This window comes from Myxocyprinus asiaticus, chromosome 27 (genome assembly GCF_019703515.2).
Source record: "Myxocyprinus asiaticus isolate MX2 ecotype Aquarium Trade chromosome 27, UBuf_Myxa_2, whole genome shotgun sequence".
Taxonomy (NCBI): Eukaryota; Metazoa; Chordata; class Actinopteri; order Cypriniformes; family Catostomidae; genus Myxocyprinus; species Myxocyprinus asiaticus.
The window spans coordinates 43,496,564-43,515,482 of record NC_059370.1 but is presented as its reverse complement, the minus strand read 5'-3'; the positions used below and the strand labels follow the sequence as shown (position 1 = coordinate 43,515,482).

The 18,919-nt window shown below is 39.4% G+C and overlaps 1 protein-coding gene across 2 annotated transcripts in view; it reads right to left on the bottom strand.

Moving 5' to 3' along the window:
• LOC127418067 (protein diaphanous homolog 1-like) overlaps positions 1-18,919 on the bottom strand; it is a 154,872-nt gene that overhangs the window by 100,561 nt on the left and 35,392 nt on the right. For both annotated transcript variants that reach the window (XM_051658429.1, XM_051658430.1), the window contains 12 exons: positions 18,398-18,553; positions 18,120-18,221; positions 13,887-14,017; positions 13,701-13,784; positions 11,343-11,412; positions 11,114-11,253; positions 10,799-10,904; positions 10,570-10,680; positions 8,811-8,929; positions 7,900-8,016; positions 2,709-2,824; positions 859-923 (listed from right to left, as the gene is read on the bottom strand). In XM_051658429.1, the coding sequence (XP_051514389.1) occupies positions 859-923; positions 2,709-2,824; positions 7,900-8,016; positions 8,811-8,929; positions 10,570-10,680; positions 10,799-10,904; positions 11,114-11,253; positions 11,343-11,412; positions 13,701-13,784; positions 13,887-14,017; positions 18,120-18,221; positions 18,398-18,553 (1,317 nt within the window). The remainder of the gene's footprint in view (positions 1-858; positions 924-2,708; positions 2,825-7,899; positions 8,017-8,810; positions 8,930-10,569; positions 10,681-10,798; positions 10,905-11,113; positions 11,254-11,342; positions 11,413-13,700; positions 13,785-13,886; positions 14,018-18,119; positions 18,222-18,397; positions 18,554-18,919) is intronic.

The window sequence follows — 18,919 nt, the reverse complement described above, 5'->3', positions numbered from 1 at the left end:
GACTTTCCTTTGCAAATTTGACTGAAATACAAAGCTGAATTTGACTATACATTCTCCCTGAAACTCTCATTAAATCTTGCAGTTACAACTGAGTCCACATGGGGGCGCTGTGGTTCTGTAAATTTCACATACGTGTCATACTTGTTATTTTTAACATTTTTAACAAATGTACTTAATAATGCCCATCTCGAATAGGAAACTAATTAGAACCACAATTGAGTTTTTCAGTGAATAATTGTTATCAATAATCTACAGATTTTTTTTTTGTTGCATTGTGTCATTATTTATGAAAAATAAGCACATTTTCCCACCAAATTCGCATTGCATCAAGACATTAAATGCTGTATTGATTATTATGCTTGTTTTAAGTAAAACCGTAATATTACAGTATTACAGTAATAAAAATCACCATTTAAAATAATGAGAATTACAAAAAAATAAAATAAAAATAGATCTTAATCTTATTTCTTACATCTTAATGGTCTTAAAAAGGCTTAATTTTCTTTGAGAAAAATATAATTCCTTATGGGTTTTTTTAATTATTTTTTTTTGATTTTGGTGTGAAATATGATCTTAAAGAATGATGTTTCTTTAAGAGACACAGCAGTAAAACTTGTAGTGTGTTTTTGGAGGAAGCGGTCAGGAACAGACAGCAAATTTCCTTGCTATCTCACCTCCAAATTACACATCTGTCAGCTGCCAGAGAGACAGCGGGTGGCTGAGAGCAGCGCGTGTGTGTGTGTGTGTGTGTGTTTATGTGTTTCAAAGTTCAGTGTTATTGTGCATAGACAGATATTTTATTCTGTGCATTAATCAGCCAGATTCAATCATGCAAATGTTTTGTGTGTGTGTTTGTACCTTCTTCTCCAGCTCTGTGGCCTTGGCTTCACTGATTTCCACTTTGGTCTGATCAACCATGTTATCTAGAGAGAGAGGCAGACAGACAGTGAGTGAATAGGCGGGTTTTAGAAGTGAGTGTATCAAGTGTCCTTCACTGTGATGACTCTCTTTGCCTCCTGTGATTCGTGCTCTGATTACTGAGGGATCTAATTAAAATCTCCTGCTCGCTCCATCCTGTCCAAAACCCACGCTAAAATAAGAAACCCCAAACCTCAAAACCGTCTTTGAAATCGTCACACAAAAAGGCAGATGAGTGAGTGCATATTTAAACATCTAAAACTCGTTTCTTTCTGTTCTCAAACTCTAAAGTTCTTCTCGTCTCTCTGTGAACTCTGAATCAATAATATGGCTCAAATAATCTGCCTTTACACACAGAAAAGCCTGAGGCAACAATGCTTAGATTAACCAATGAGGAGCCACCGTCACACAGCCAGAGGGTCAAAATGAGGTGAGCAGCCAATGGGAAAGTTTTTCTTTCATGCAATATGATAATGAGCTCTTGTTCATCAAGTTTTTATTCAGCAACTCAGATAGAAGTATGGCAGAAAGTATGGAAGGACATCCGGAAGGAAGTTCAGAAATACAGAGGGAAACACGGAAGTTAGTAGGGAAGTATGGAAAGAAGTACTGATGGAATTTCAAATGGATGTAAGGAAGTGCTGAAGTAATTATGTAAGGAAGTACTCAAGGAAGTGTGGAAGGAATACAAAAGGATGGAAGTATGAAAGGAAGTTCAAAAGAGATTTCAGAAGGAGGGACGAAAGAATATAAGGAAGAATGGAAGGAATTTCAGAAGGTAGGATGAAAAGTAGTATGGAAAAACAGAAGAAAGTTCAGAAGAAAGTGTGGAGGAAAATATGGAAGGAAGACTGGAATTTGGGAAGTGTGCACGGAAGTTCAAAAGGAATTGAGGAAGGAAGATTGAAAGAAGGTTTGTATGGAAGTATAGAGAAAGAGAGGGAGGGAAGAAGGAAATCCAGAAGGAAAGTTCGGAAGTACAGGGGGAACCACAAAAGTTAGTAAGGAAGTATTTGTGTGGATGCAAGGAAGTGCTTAAGTAATTATATAAGAAAGTTTGAAAGGAAATTCAGAAGTACAAAATGAAGTACGCAAGGAAGTGTCTACGGAAGTATGAAAGAAATTCAAAAGGAAGGATGGAAGAAAGTTCAAAAGATTTCAGAAGGAGGGATGGAAGAATGAAAGGAAGTTAGGAAGGAAGATTGAAAAGAGGTTTGGATAGAAGCTCATCAGTACAGAGGGAGGAAGGAATCTCCCTTCACACAGTGAAACTCAAGGAGAAAAATAGCCATGAGCATTAATACTGAGAGTTTAAAGGACATGTATTAATAATGCATGCAGGGAAATATCTGTGCTCTTATCTGCCAAAACAGAACAGGACAATTCTGAGTGTTTAAACTTCCCACTGAACGGCTCAAAACACACACTAACCGCCACACAGCTGGAGAAACTTCTGTTCAAATCTCCTTCAAAAACTTCAATACAATGACCACACAGTAGTTCTGAGCCAAATCAGTGCCTGCCTCTAACAGATACTACATAGCAATGAGAAAATGAGTGTATTTTCAATTAAACGCATCAACTACACACTTCCATTCTATCCTAGAGATTGTGTTTGTGCACCGTCTCACAGTCATGGTGGATCACAGAGGAAGAGATTTGAGATGTTTTAAAGTTTGTGATTCTCTTGAATGGAGCCCCTGAGTGCTGCCACCATGTGGCCAAATGTGGTAATACAGTGTTTTTTTGTTTTCAGGATATGAACAAGTTTGCGTGTGGGAATCTCTTACCAATCATAAAGCCGATGTCCAGCTGTAGGTTCCTGCATTTAAAGTCGGGGTCACAGCCATTTCGGTGCAGAACTATCTGTGCCGTGCACTCATCTATGAGCTTATAGTATTGAGGCCTGAAAGAGAAAGGGACATCAGAGTCATATGTGTTAAATTGTTGTTGTGAAGGAAGATCAGAAGGATGAAAGCAAAGTAGGAATTATGGAAATAGCCTGTAGGGTGAAGGGTGGAAAGAAGGCAGGAAGGGGTCACTTTTTCATAAAGTTGTTGCTGTGAAGGAAGTTCAGAAGGAAGGATGGAAGTACGGAAGGAAGTACTGAAGAACAGAGGGAAGGAAGTTTGGAAGGTGCCATTGCTGTATAAAGTTGTTGCTGTGAATAAATTTAAGAAGGAAGGGGGGGAGTACAGAGGGAATTACAGAAGGATGGAAGGAAGTTTGAAAGGAGCCATATTTGTATAAATCATTGTGAAGGAAGTTAAAAAAGTAGGATGGAAGTACAGAAGGAAGTACAGAAGAAACTACTGAAGAACAGAGGGAAGAATGGAAGTTCGGAAGGAGCCATTTCTGTATAAAGTTGTTGTTGTGAATGAAGCTCAGAAAGAAGGGGGTAAGTAAAGAGGGAAGTACAGAAGGAAGAGTGGAAGTTCGAAAGGAGCCATGTTTTTATAAATCACTGTGAAGGAAGTTCACAAGGTAGGATGGAATTATGGAAGGAAATACAGGAGGTGGTATGGAAGAACAGAGGGAGGAATGGAAGTTCAGAAGGAGCTATATTTTTATTTTATTTGTTTTGTTTATTTTCACCCAGTTTGGAATGCCCAATTCCCAGTGCGCTTTTTAAGTCCTTGTGGTCGCGTAGTGATTCGCCTCAATCCAGGTGGCGGAGGATGAATCCCAGTTGCCTCCGCGTCTGAGAGCATCCCGCGCATCTTATCACGTGGCTTGTTGAGCGCGTTGTTACAGAGACATAGTGCATGTGGAGGCTTCACACCGTCCACCGCGGCAACCACGCTCAACTCACCACGCACCCCACCGAGAACAAACCACATTATAGCGACCGCAAGGAGGTTACCCCGTGTGACTCTACCCTCCCTAGCAACCGGGCCAATTTGGCTGCTTAGGAGAACTGGCTGGAGTCACTCAGCATGCCCTGGGATTCAAACTAGCGAGCCAGCGAACTCCAGGGGTGGTAGCCAGCGTATTTTACCACTGAGCTACCCAGGCCCCAGAAGGAGCTATATTTGTACAAATCATTATGAAGGAAGTTCAGAAAGAAGAATGGAAGTACAAAACAAAGTGTAGAAGTGCAGAGGGAGGGAAGGAAGCTTTTGATGAGCCATATTTTAATAAATTACTATGAAGGAAGTACAAAAGGAAGTACGGAAGGAAGAATAAATGTACAGAGGAAAAGTTGGCAGTAAGTTTGAAACAAAGTTCAGAAGTTCGTCGACTGCATTCAGGAAGGAACGGAGAGCGATATTGAGCTCAGATTTATCCGTGCTATGCTGAAGACCTTTATAAAATTAAATAAAAGATTTTCATTACACTGTTCAGTAAAGGGTCACAGACATCAGCCACAAAACATCGGCCTTTCAAAATGAGTTTGTGCACAGGCACAATGGCTGTGTTTCAAAAGGGAGTGAGCTACCTATCCAAACAGAATTTCTGGGCATCACAGGGGCGTTCAATGTGAATTTTTTGTAAACTGCCCATCTAAACAGCATTGCATGTGAATGAACAGCTATTTTGGCCATCGCAGACAGATTACTAAAAACTGAATCACATTGATGCGCTGATGTAGAGCATTTTTGGCATCATAGCCATGTGCACTAGGCATGCCTCACTAGGTTTTGAAACAAGACAACACTGTATCTGTGTTAGATGTTGTCTTAATGTGAAACGTATGAGCAGAGATTGAAAATAGCTGACACTCGTGTGTGTGTGTGTGTGTGTGTGTGTGTGTGTGTGTGTTGGTCTGATATTTTGAATGTTTTTCAGACAGTCCATTTGTTAGAATCTGCCACCTTGACCTGCTGTGAAACAAACTTGATATGTTCTTCATTTTCCACCAAGCTGTTTCTCTTTCCTTTATTTGCCCTTTTTTCCCCTCACCCACTCCTCTCTCAATTTCTCGCTCTCTCAAACTCCTCAATTCTTCCGTGGAGCGAGAGAGACCCCTAGTGTCTGTTTTAAACCCAAGCTGCTTTTTAACAGAGGCATTAGGTGGAATCAGAATAATCCTAATTAATTCTGGTCTCGTCAGTGATTAAAGTGAGTGAAACTAGAGTTTGTTTGTGGGCAGAGGAGACGCTCTGGGATTTTAGCGCTGGTTATATTTGGAGGATAATTATACAGGGGCGTCATCACTTTCTAGCGTGTCAGCACATTCATCGCTGAGGAGAAACTCACATGAAACGATAATGCTGATTTCAGCAGAGAACTCTGACAAAACACTGTCTCTTTTACCTCTTGATGCGCATACCATTTTTTCCATTTAAAAATAGTTCACAAAGACATTAAAATTCGGATATTTACTCACAGTATGTCGCTTCAAATCTGATTGACCTTATTTCTTTAGTGGAACACAAAAGAAGATATTTAGCAGAATATGTATGTTGCTTTTTCCATACAATGAAAGTGAATAGGGACTGGGGCTGTCAAGCTCCAAAATGTACCATAAAAGTAGCTCATATGACTTGTGTGCTATATTCCAAGTGCTCTGAAGCCATATAGTAAGATAGATTTGTGTATGGAACAGACTGAATTTAAGTTGTTATTCAATGAAAATCAAATCTCATTTGCGCTTCGCATATTCAAACTTGGCGAATGCAGACAAGATATGCGGAAATCAATAAGCATTTGCCATTAATAACGTCAAACCTGAAGCGACGTGTCTTGACACTTAGATCAAAAGTTTCAGCAAATAATAACTTGGAATGTTCCTATAAATATCTATTGTATGACTTCAGAAGACTTGGAATATAGTACACAAGTCATTTGAAGTTCTTTAATACTATTTGTATGGTGCTTTTATGTCACTTTTGGAGCTAAACAGCATATGTTTCTCGTTTACCTTCATTGCATGCACAAGAGCAACAAAGATCTAATTTTATGTTCCAGAGAAAAAAAAATGGCGACAAATTATACATTTTGGGTATACTATCCCTTTTGTAGTTCCTGTAATAGTTTTACTTTTATTAGAGTGCCAAACATTAAGACACTAACACTAAGAAAATAACTATTTTTGTTTCCGAGATGATAACTGGACGCCACTCTCTGAATTAAACACGCAACAGTAGTACTGTAGCATACTACTGTTTGAAACTTGTATCATTACATGCTGCATATGATTTCACATACATTTTTTTTTTTTTAAATAGCAAGCATTATAAATTGTATAATACATAGTTTGCAGTTTACTAGAGTTTCATTCTGTACAATGTCTCACACACACACACACATACATACACAAAGCCCTGTGGACACAAACCAGCTCTCCAATTTTCTGCCTGTCGGATCACATTGAACACACACAGAACGAGCAACAAGTCTGACATTCTGAAAGCGTTCTTACACACGCACACACTCCATCTGCCCATGTCTTTTTCACACTCCCAACAGCTTTTCTCTATTCTACAGTATGTGTGTGTGTATGAGAAAGGCTCTTTTAACACAGAATAAGAGTGTGTGGGGGAGATATTAGATGTACAGAAATGAAATGAAACTGTATGTTCTTTGTTGAGAAAAAGTCTACACTGTATATATATATATATAGATACAATATATATAAAGCTGGATAGAGAGACACTGTATATATAGGTACATATAGGTAGGTGTGTGTGTTTGCATGTGAATGGCTTTCTTTTTTCAGGTTTAATGTTTCTTTGTGTGTGTGCAAGTGTGTCTGGTAGTTAATTGAAGCGGGGGTGTTGTACAGTGCCTGGGTTCTTATTTAAAGCTGGTCGCTGTCGGCAACCACATCCGCCTCCTACTAGCCATCAATCAAATGTCTCCTCATCTCTAACTCCATCCATTCTATTTTCCTCCTAACTCTGATACCATCATATAATAATTTTACTAAAAGTCTCTCCGTCTCACTCTCCTATCTCTCTATCTATCTATCCATCCATCCTTCTACCCATCCATCCGTCTACCCATCCACCCACCCATCTACCTACCCATCCATCTACCTACCTGCCCATCCATCCATCCATCCACCCATCCTCTCACCCACCTACCTACCTTCCCACCCACCTACCCATCGATCCACACACCTATCTACCCACCCATCCATCTACCTACCTGCCCATCCAACCATCCATCCACCCTCCCACCCACCTACCTACCCATCCATCCATCCATCCATCCACCCTCCCACCCACCTACCTACCCATCCATCCATCCACCTATCTACCTACCTACCCATCCATCCACTCATCCATCCACCTATCCATCCACCTACCTATCCATCCATCCATCCATCCATCCACCCACCTATCTACCTATCTACCTACCTACCTACCCACCTACCCATCCATCCACTCATCCATCCACCTATCCATCCACCTAACTATCCACCTAACTATCCATCCATCCATCCACCTACCTATCCATCCATCATCCACCTACCTATCATCCATCCACCTACCCATCCATCCACCTACCCATCCATCCACCTACCCATCCATCCACCTACCCATCCATCCATCATCCACCTACCTATCCATACATCATCCACCTACCTATCATCCATCCATCCATCCACCCACCTACCCATCCACCTACCCATCCATCCACCCATCCACCTATCCATCCACCCATCCACGCACCTATCCATCCATCCATCCATCTTTTTAAAATCCATCCATCCATCCATCTTTCCATCTATTTATTTACCCGTCTATCCATCCATCCATCCATCTTACTATGTTGCATGTTTAATTCAGCTCCTGGCACAGAGTTATTATCTCAAAAATAAATTTGGCTGTCTGATAAAATAATAAATGTACCAGTAATATTGAATAAATGAAGGAGTGAGAGTTCTGCTTTGTGGAATACAGTATTCCAGTGAGAAGGTAGTCAAGTAAGCAGTTATATACTCCTATATCCGTGTCCATTATTTCACTGGCACAGGCCCAGGTCATTGTGATGGTTAGGGTGAGGTCAGATGTGAAAGGTGAGCATTCGTACCGAACCATGTAGTCATTTCTCACGAGTAGCAGGTGCTGAAGCAGCGAGAGGAAGAGAGGCTCAGCTTTAGAGTCTTTCACCGTATTCAACAACATCTGAAAGACTTCAGTCACATCAGTGAGCAAACACAGTTAAAGAACAACAACAAATACACTCATGAAACTGTCATTACATTAGCAAATTAATGTCTCATTGCATTAGTAGATTTTTCAAGCCAAAATTGTCATTTGTGCAAATACATAGTACATTTGTTTATCTAATGGGAATGTTTGTGACTAAATACAGACTGCTGTATATACAGCCAGGAGGTTCTGACACCACCTGGTGGAAGAAATCGGACATTGAGATAAAAAAAAAAAAAAAACCCTATCAAAAGGTGCCCGATTCTACATTGCTGTATCATAATCTAGTTAGGCCTTCAGTCAAGGCTTTTTGCACCTAAGTCAGACACAGTTTAGTTCTTCATGACCATTACTCAATCTCTCTCTGACCATAACAATTAAACAGACCGATTCTGCTTCTATGCCTTTAAGATTTCTATATGTGAATGCACTCTGTTATGATTGGCAGACCTCTTCATATGTGAAAGTCATTAGAAAAATATCCTTTCTTTTTTTGAAGAGCAAGGAAATCTTGTTTTCCATAATAAAAGCCCTAAAAAGTACACAAATGTCAACTGTAAGAAAAGAAATATTTTCGACTTAAAAATGTCTCTGCACCTTTGAGACACCTGCTGGATGGTTTAAGAATTATATATATATATATATATATATATATATATATAAAAAAGGAACTTCAGTCTAAAACTACAGATGAAGCTTTCAAAGTCACCCATCGTTGCACGCGCGTGCGTGTGTGTGTGTGCGTGCTTGTTCTAGAGTAAGAAAATGTGTGACCACAGTAAAGGATATTCCATCTCAACACGGACGTCGTCCAGTCGTGAGCGAAGATCTTCAGAGTCATCATCGGCCTGCTCTTGAAAGACCTGAAACTGAACTTTCAGCTCCTCATTTTCAATCATCTTCACCTCCTACACAGAGATAGAGATAAAAAAAACTTAACTCAAATCTTAAACTTGTGTGTTAGAGTAAATTTAGCAAATCATTCAATGTAAAAATGATTCACACAATACGTCATCACTCAAAATTGTTCCCAGACGTCCCTGCACGTTTCATATATTATCTTTAGTTATTAAATATTAAGTGAAAAACTGCTGTTTCTCACGATGAGTTCATTTATACATTATAGTACATCTTTAGATTTATTTGTTGTATTTTGTGTATGTTCATGTCAGTTTTATGTTTTCACCCTAGATTGAGTTTGTTTTTGCAGCAGATTAATAGGACTATGAATTTTACAATTATATAATTTCCCTCTAAAAAGTTGAGTTAGTTTCCATTATTAACTTGTAGCGCATAAATGGGTGTTTCTTCAGACACTTTGAAGTCTCAGGAGATGGGTTTTTATTAATACCAGCAGATTTCAGCTTTTTGCTACATGAAGGTCTCAACAGAACTAAACTGGAAGATTTCACCAGGTTTTCATCATTTATTTTTGGTACTTTTCAAATGCCTTTTATGTACAGATCTGACTGTTTTCATCTTGTCCCAGACACAGACTTTCAATATTAAACTAAGAAAATCCATTATAAAAATACTAATTATTACATGTTTAAAACTATGATCATCTAAACAAAGTGCGAAATAAACAAATCATTTCAATATTTATTTATTGTGTGACTTTCACTCAGGTGTGGATTGATTTCCATTTTTCCCCAATTTGGAATGCCCAATTCCCAATGCGCTCTAAGTCCTCGTGGTGGCGTAGTGACTCGCCTCAATCTGGGTGGTGGAGGAAGAACCTCAGTTGCTTCCATGTCTGAGACCGTCAATCTGCGCATTTTATCACATGGCTTGTTGAGCGCGTTACCGCGGAGACCTAGCGCATGTGGAGGCTTCACGCTATTCTCCGCGACATCCACGCACAACTCACCATGTGCCCCACCGAGAACGAGAACCACATTATAGCGACCATGAGGAGGTTACCCCATGTGACTCTACCCTCCCTAGCAACCGGGCCAATTTGGTTGCTTAGGAGAACTGGCTGGAGTCACTCAGCACACCCTGGGATTCTAACTAGCGAACTCCAGGGGTGATAGTCAGCGTCAATACTCGCTGAGATACCCCCTAATATTTCTTTTTTTAAAGTTAGTGTACTTGTTAACCAAGTGGACAAAAGTGTCCAATTTGAGACCAGTGATGTTCTTAGTTTTCTTCAAACATTTAAGATAAATATCTATAAACAATATAAATATATCGTTTTATTGGGCGTCATTTCCAATGAAGCTGTGATTTTGAAAAATTGTGCAAAAAGCGTGAAAATACCATTTCATTGTGTGTATTTAGGATACATCAAATGTAAGCAATGAAATTAATCATAGCAAGAGAAAATCGAAGGATATTTTATTTAAAAAAAAATATGTGACATTTTTTAAACTTGACTTTACATCCTAGAAATCCACAGAGGTAAAAGTCACCGAAGTTGAAGAAACAGTTCTACTGTTTGACTAGTTTAATTACATAAAATATGAGCTGCTTGAAACTTGGTACGGTAATTTTTCGAAGTGGTTTCAACAGCATGTAGTACGTGTGTGTATTAGTGTGTTCTCACCTTCAGTAGGTCTCTAAGTCCGAGTCTCATGAGTTCAGATCTCAGATGAATCCTGAAGTCCAGTTCTTCCACTCGACTGATCACAGCGTTAATTAACTGCATACAGCCAGCCTGCACACACACACACAAAGAGTGACTCGAATCTGTGTCACCCGTGTGAGCACCACGGCTCAGAATCTTATGCACTAACCGACGCACCACAGCACTGTCACGTGTGGGTGTTTTATACCTTCAATGCAATGCTGTTTTTGCGCATGCCGGAGAGCAGCGGTTGAAACCTCTCTATGTCTTGCTCCTCCGCCTGCTCCGTGATGCACTCCAGCACACGCTCATGACTGAAACACATGCATCGAGTCAATTATATACAATGAATTTCAGGGCGGTCAACATTTTGAACTTATTTCTACATGTAACTTTAAAGCACAATCTGTTGGTTTGTTTTGCGCAACCCAAATCGATGTTGGCGCCCCAGTGGCGACTATTTCAGACTTATTCAACAAAACACTGATTTTTATGACACACTTGTGATTTTTGAAACACTCACGTGTTGTCTGGGTGCTCCAGTATGCAGATAGCAGACAGCAGTTTCACTACATCAACCATCATGTGCGGAACGTTTGGATTGATGGATCTGACGAGGAGAGGAATTCCTTCTGCTGACGTCAACATGGCTTTCAGACCGTGCTGAGAGAGAGAGAGAGAGATGTTATTGAACAGTTTCCACAGGTGTGTGTGTGTGTGTGTATTAAATGCATGCTCAGATGTGCTCAAACCTTGTTGTTCATGAATGCTTTCAGACATCTAATGATCTCATGCTGACATTTCACACCAATCCCAGCATTCCTGACAAACAGACACAGAAAGAGACAGTTATGAATAAATAGTGTGGGTGAATTTGACTTTTGTGAGTTACTGAACTAATGGAGTGAAGATGGTGAATTTATGATTTTTAAACGACAGCACATAATGACACTGGTTTCTGTGGATCACTGCACATTATAAAATGATTATGAAATGTCGTTAAAGGAATATTCCGGGTTTAATACAAGTTAAGCTCAATCGACAGCATTTGTGGCATAATGTTGATTACAACAAAAATTAATTCCGTCTCGTTCCTCCTTTTCTTTAAAAAAATAAATTGAGGTTACAGTGAAGCACTTACAATGGACGTGAATTACTGGAGGGTTTAAAGGCAGAAATATGAAGCTTATACTTTTATAAAAGCACTTACATTAATTCTTCATTTTAGGGTTTTAGTGTTTGTTGACTTCCATTGTAACCCAGATTTTTGGGAGGGATGAATCTAAATCAATTTTTGTGGTAATCAATAATATGCAACACATGCTGTCAACTGAGCTTAACTTGCATTGAACCTGGAATATTCCTTTAATATATTAAGTAGTAACTGTTTTAATAAAAGCACTCAAAAGCAAGGCACTCAAAGCCTGATCGATTATAATAGCTTTAAATATAACTAGATACATAAAGTTTGTCAAGAAAACGTTTGACGTTGGATGGCAAAGCCTTGTCTGAAAGTGTAACATTTTAAAAAGTTACAGACAGACTCACAAACAGAGAGATAGAGAAAAAAGAAAACAAGCAAGTTTAAATGCTTCGTTTACGTTTGAGTTTTAATAGTCTTGGCCCGTTTGAACTCTCCATTAATGTAAGCCAATGGGATTTTGGGGATATTTGATCACCTGCTATGTGAAAACCGTAATTCTGATCAGTAAGAAAAGCCATAGCAACACGAGTCAGAACAGTCTGAAGGTCTGTGCCAAATTTGGTTAATGTAGCATGGGAGTTCAAGGAGGAGTTATAGTCAGAAATCAGACATTTTGAACACCAAGTCTGTAGAACAGGGGAATTCAATTAAAGTTCCAAGAGATCCGGTCTCTACATTTCCTTCCCAGCAAAGGTTCGGATAATAATATTTAGCTTACATGGTGTCATTAGTTATATGGATAGGAATCTTTCTTGCCACGTTGGCAGCAATAGAGCTGTTCAGATTGTAGACCACAAACCCGGAAGGGAACTCACCATGGTTTCCCTCAGGATTTTCCTATGAGGTTTTATAATGGGAGTTCTGGATTTACTAGTAAAATAAGGTCTGTGGTTAACATTACTTGACGATATGTGGATGTTTTGTTCTACAACATTTATTACACTCTTTCATACCTCAAACGTGAATTTTGTAGCCGTATTGAACTGCATACTTTTTTTTTTTTTATTTTTAATCATACGCCGGCTTCAAAATTCACATTTGAGCTATGACAGTGTGTAATATGTGTTGTAGAACAGTTGTGAAGTAATGTTTAACACAGGCTTTATTTTACTAATAAGTTGAAAAACCCCATTATAAAACCCCATAGGAAAATCCAGAAGGAACACATGGCGAATTAGACTTCACCTACAAATTGACGTCACGGCTGAACAGCTCTATAGTACTTTGTAAAAAAAATAAAAATAAAAAAAAAAAACCTAAACGAAACCCGAGACGAGTTGTAGAATAACAGTATGCTGGCTTTGTCATGCCAACATAATTATTGTGTTAGAATGTCAAAATGTTACATTTGCCAGAATTTCTCAATTTCGGGCTTGCTTCCCCACCCAGACTTATTATTTTCCCTTTATAATAAATGCAAAAAAGTGTTACTATCACTACTTTGCACTTTTTCCTATGAACTTACATAGAAAGAATGTTGCATAGTGAGGATGTCTTCAAAAATAATAGTAAGTAGTGGGAATTGGACATTCCAAATTGGAAGAAAAGGTTAAAATAAAAAAATAAATAAATAAACAGTATTTCAAAATCGCTTTCATTTTGACTTTTAACTCTGTATCACTAAACATTGTCATTACCATCATAGTGCTCATTTCTCAGCAACTTCATTATTGGCACATTTATTGTGGTGAAGTGATATGATAATGAAAATGAGATTTTACAGTGTCATAAATTCAGCTGAAGGTTGATTACGGCCATGATCAGATCCTTAATGCAGGACATATGATTTTATATGTTTTAATAACTTTCATTTGTCAGGTGCCTCTAATTAAAGAATCATCCTTACAAAGGAACATCTAAAAAAAATCAACAGGTGTGTGTAAACATGGATGTGTGTAGGTCATACATAGGTTCTTCTCTCTCATCTTGAAGTTTCTTGAGGAACATCAGAAGTAAAGCCAAACCCTCAGCTCCGAAGGTCTGCACCCAACTGAAACACACACACCCACAACAATCAGCTGACATCAGACACAACCAGAAGCTTCATGTGAATGTGTGTACTGTACAGTATGTGAGTATGTGATGTGTGCACCTGACAGGGTTGTTGTTTAAAGACACTCGCAGTGACTCCAGGCAGCTCAGTAACTGTGTGTCTCTCAGATCGGTCTTCAGCTCCTGTATGTACACCAGCGCTGACTTGGAGCTCTCCTTCTGATTCTTACCCTGAACACACACACACACACACACACACACACACATACACACACACACAGAGTAACTTCAGAGATTGAACAGGTGCAGTGATGTCAGATGTCTGTAAAGTTGTTCTAAACTGCATTATACAGTTAGTTCTGGTCCTCTGATCTGACTGGACAAGCAGCGTTCAAAAAGTGCTGATGTTTAGTATATCACCATATACACGTGTTAACATGAGACTAGTTTGGCAGAATTAAATAAATGTTTTAATCGTCATATAATATATATGTTGTATTTATAGTTAATATATATATATATACATACACACACACACACACACACACCGCGATCAGCCACAGCATTAAAACCACCTGCCTAATATTGTGTAAGTCCCACTCGTGCCGCCAAAACAGCGCCAACCCACGTCTCAGAATAGCATTCAGAGATGATATTCTTCTCACTACAATTGTACAGAGTGGTTATCTGAGTTACCGTAGACTTTGTCAGTTTGAACCAGTCTGGCCATTCTCTGTTGTCCTCTCTCATCAACAAGGCGTTTCCGTCCACAGAACTGCCACTCACTGGATGTTTTTTGTTTTTGGCACCATTCGGAGTAAATTCTAGAGACTGTTGTGTATGAAAATCCCAGAAATACTCAAACCAGCCCGTCTGGCACCAAAAATCATCCATGCGTTTATCTAATCAGCCAATAGTGTGGCAGCAGTGCAGTGCATAAAATCATGCAGATACGGGTCAGGAGATTCAGTTAATGTTCACATCAACCATCAGAATGGGGAAAAAATGTGATCTCAGTGATTTGGACCGTGGCATGATTGTTGGTGCCAGACGGGCTGATTTGAACTGACAAAGTCTACGGTAACTCAGATAACCGCTCTGTACAATTGTGGTGAGAAGAATATCATCACTGAATGCTATTCTGAGACGCGGGTTGGTGCTGTTTTGGCGGCACGAAGGGGACCTACACAATATTAGGCAGGTGGTTTTAATGTAGTGGCTGATCAGTGTGTGTGTGTATTTCTATATATAATTAATTATTTAATCTTAATACTTTGGATTATTTTTATTTGGAGGCCTTTCTTGGCAATTATTGATATATGTGATTAATTTCATTAATTAATTGCCATATTCATAATTCATTTTATATACTGTTGATGAAGCTAAAGTTGTAAATAAACCAGAATATCGCTTCACAATTATGAACATTCTGAAAATGCTTTAAATATGACCAACATTTAACATAAAAGTTGAGATACTTCTGGAAAGTGGCAGTAAAATGAAATGACACTGATAAGAAAAAAGGGTTATAATACACAAGACAAACTGACACTTGTGTGTCTAACACAGGTGTGTTATCTGGTTATCATGCTGCTAATTTGTGGGTAATTACAGGACTATGACTACATTTATTGGCCTGACCCGTTAAATTTAACATGAGCAGACAACAATCAAATTCAGTGTCAGACAAGATGAATGTGATGTGAGTATCCTCTCTGACATCTGAAAGGAAAACCCTACCACATCCTGTATGTGTGACAGGAAGAGCATCAAACTGCCACAGGAAGTACACCTGATCACATTCTGAACTCCTCAAAATCAATGATATTTTGATGACAAAGAGAGATGGATGTGTGGCATCAGCATTTAAAAAGAGATTCTGTTACAATGGGACTATAAACGTAAATATACTGTAATGTACAGCTGAAATGAAGAATGACAGTTTAGTGTTTCTGAAACCAGAAGCAGAATATGAGCATAGTGGTTAAATTGCTGAAAAGAAAACAGACAGACAGCAATACAGACAGACAGATGGGTAGATAGATGGACAAATAAGATGGATATATGGATGTCCGACAGACAGACAGATACACAGACAAACAGGTATATAGACAGGTAGACAGATAGACAGGTAGATAGACCCGTAGACAGACAGACAGACAGGTAGATAGATAGGTGGGTATACAGACAGACAGACAGACAGATAGATAAACATGCAGGTAGAAAGACAAATAAGACAGGTGTATAGAAAGATGGGTAGACAGATGGGTAGATAGACAGACAGACAGACTGGTAGACAGACAAATGGGTAGATAGATGGGTAGACAAAGATAGACAGACAAATGGGTAGATAGACAGTAGACAAAGGTAGACAGAAGGTAGATAGACAGATAGAAAGACAGACAATCAGAAGGGTAGATAGACGGGCAGACAGACAGACAGATAGATGGTAGACAGATGGGTAGATAGACAGACCGACAGACAGACTTGTAGACAGACAAATGGGTAGATAGGTGGGTAGACAGACAGACAGATGGGTATATAGACAGATAGAAAGACAGACAAATGGGTAGATAGATGGGTAGACAAAGATAGACAGACAAATGGGTAGATAGACAGTAGACAAAGGTAGACAGATGGTAGATAGACAGATAGAAAGACAGACAAACAGAAGGGTAGATAGACGGGTAGACAGACAGACAGATAGATAGATGGTAGACAGACAAATGGGTAGACAGACAGATGGATGCGTAGATAGACGGGAAGATAGATGGACAAATAAGATGGATATATGGATGTCCAACAGACAGACAGACAGACAGACAGATACACAGCCAAATGGGTATATAGACAGGTAGACAGATATATGGGTAGATAGACAGTAGACAAAGGTAGACAGATGGTAGATAGACAGACAAACAGAAGGGTAGATAGATGGGTAGACAGACAGACAGACAGACAAATGGGTAGACAGACAGATAGATGCGTAGATAGATGGTAGATAGATGGACAAATAAGATGGATATATGGATGTCCAAAAGACAGACAGACAGACACACAGACAAACGGGTATATAGACAGGTAGACAGATAGATGGGTAGATAGACCCGTAGACAGACAGACAGGTAGATAGATAGGTGGGTATACAGACAGACACACAGAAAGATGGACAGACACACAGACAGACAGACAATAAACTTACAGGTAGAAAGACAGATAGACGGGTATATAGATAGATGGGTAGACAGATGGGTAGATAGACAGACAGACAGACAGACAGACAGACAGACTGGTAGACAGACAAATGGGTAGATAGGCGGGTAGACAGATAGACAGACAGATGGGTAGATAGATAGATAGATAGAAAGACAGACAAATGGGTAGATAGGCGGGTAGACAGATAGACAGACAGATGGGTAGATAGATAGATAGATAGAAAGACAGACAAATGGGTAGATAGGCGGGTAGACAGATAGACAGACAGATGGGTAGATAGATAGATAGAAAGACAGACAAATGGGTAGATAGACAGTAGACAAAGGTAGACAGATGGTAGATAGACAGATAGAAAGACAGACATACAGAAGGGTAGATAGACGGGTAGACAGACAGATAGATAGATGGTAGACAGACAGACGGACAAATGGGTAGACAGACAGATAGATGCGTAAATAGACGGGAAGATAGATGGTAGATAGATGGACAAATAAGATGGATATATGGATGTCCAACATACAGACAGACAGACAGACAGATATACAAACAGGTATATAGACAGGTAGACAGATATACGGGTAGATAGACAGATAGACCCATAGACAGACAGACAGGTAGATAGATAGGTGGGTATACAGACAGACAGACAGACAGACAGACACATAGACAGACAGACAATAAACATACAGGTAGAAAGACAGATAGACGGGTATATAGATAGATGGGTAGATAGGCGGGTAGACAGAAAGATAGAAAGATGGGTAGATAGACAGATGGGTAGATAGATAGATGGGTAGATAGACGGGTAGACAGACAGACAGACAAACGGGTAGACAGACAGATAGATAGATGCGTAGATAGATGGGAAGATAGATGGTAGATTGATAGACAGACAGACAGACAGATAGACGGAAAGACAGACAGATGAGTAGATAGATATACGGGTAGGTAGACAGACAGAGAGATAGATAGACGCGTAGATAGACGGGAAGAAAGACAGGTAGACAGAGGGACAAATTAGAAGGATGGGTGGATATATGGATGCCCGATAGATGAAAGGATGGACAAGTGTACGAAAATAGAGCCCAGAGAGTTACAGACAGACAGACAGACTTACAGCAGTAGATGTGTGCAGATATTGAGACACCATCTCTCTCTTAATGGAGATATCCTTCTGTCTGAGCGGCTGCTGCTTTTCCTCATTCAGATTCATATCAACCTAGAGACAGATAAACAGACACACAAACAGACAGTTTTGCAAAGTAAAAAAAAAAACAAACAAAAAAAAACACTTGCATAGACATCTGACAGTAATATCTCCTCTAAAACTGAAAGACAATCCATCAAAAGAGACACTTTTCTATGTTTGAAACACACACACAAGCACATACTCACCAGCATCTGCTCGAAGAGCTCCAGCACATAGTCATCCGAGTGTTCGTGCAGTGACTGCGTCTGTGATGGAACTTCATACTGTACGGATGTTGAGTGTCTGTGTCCCACCGTGCCCGATTTCTCCTTCTTCGTCCGCATGCTGGTGAACCGCTCCAGCTGACACAGGGTCAAAGGGTAGAGGTCAATGCATAGACCATTTGAACGAATTTGATATTGGACAGCCATTGGTTTTATGTTGGAATGGAATACGTTCCATAATATATTTGCAGTATGTAGTATGTAAACTCTGCACAACATGCATGACCCAGATGACCTAATACAGTATATTTGCCAAACTGTACAATATACAAAAGAGCATTCTGTACAAGTTCATTTGACTTGGCTTTCCATTTCCAGTCTGATGAATGAACAGGTAGTGATATAATCTTTTTCAACATCATTTTCTCATCTCATTTGATTGGACTGCCTGAATTTACGACATTTTAACACAAAACTGGATTGAAAATTTTAATTGTATTCCTA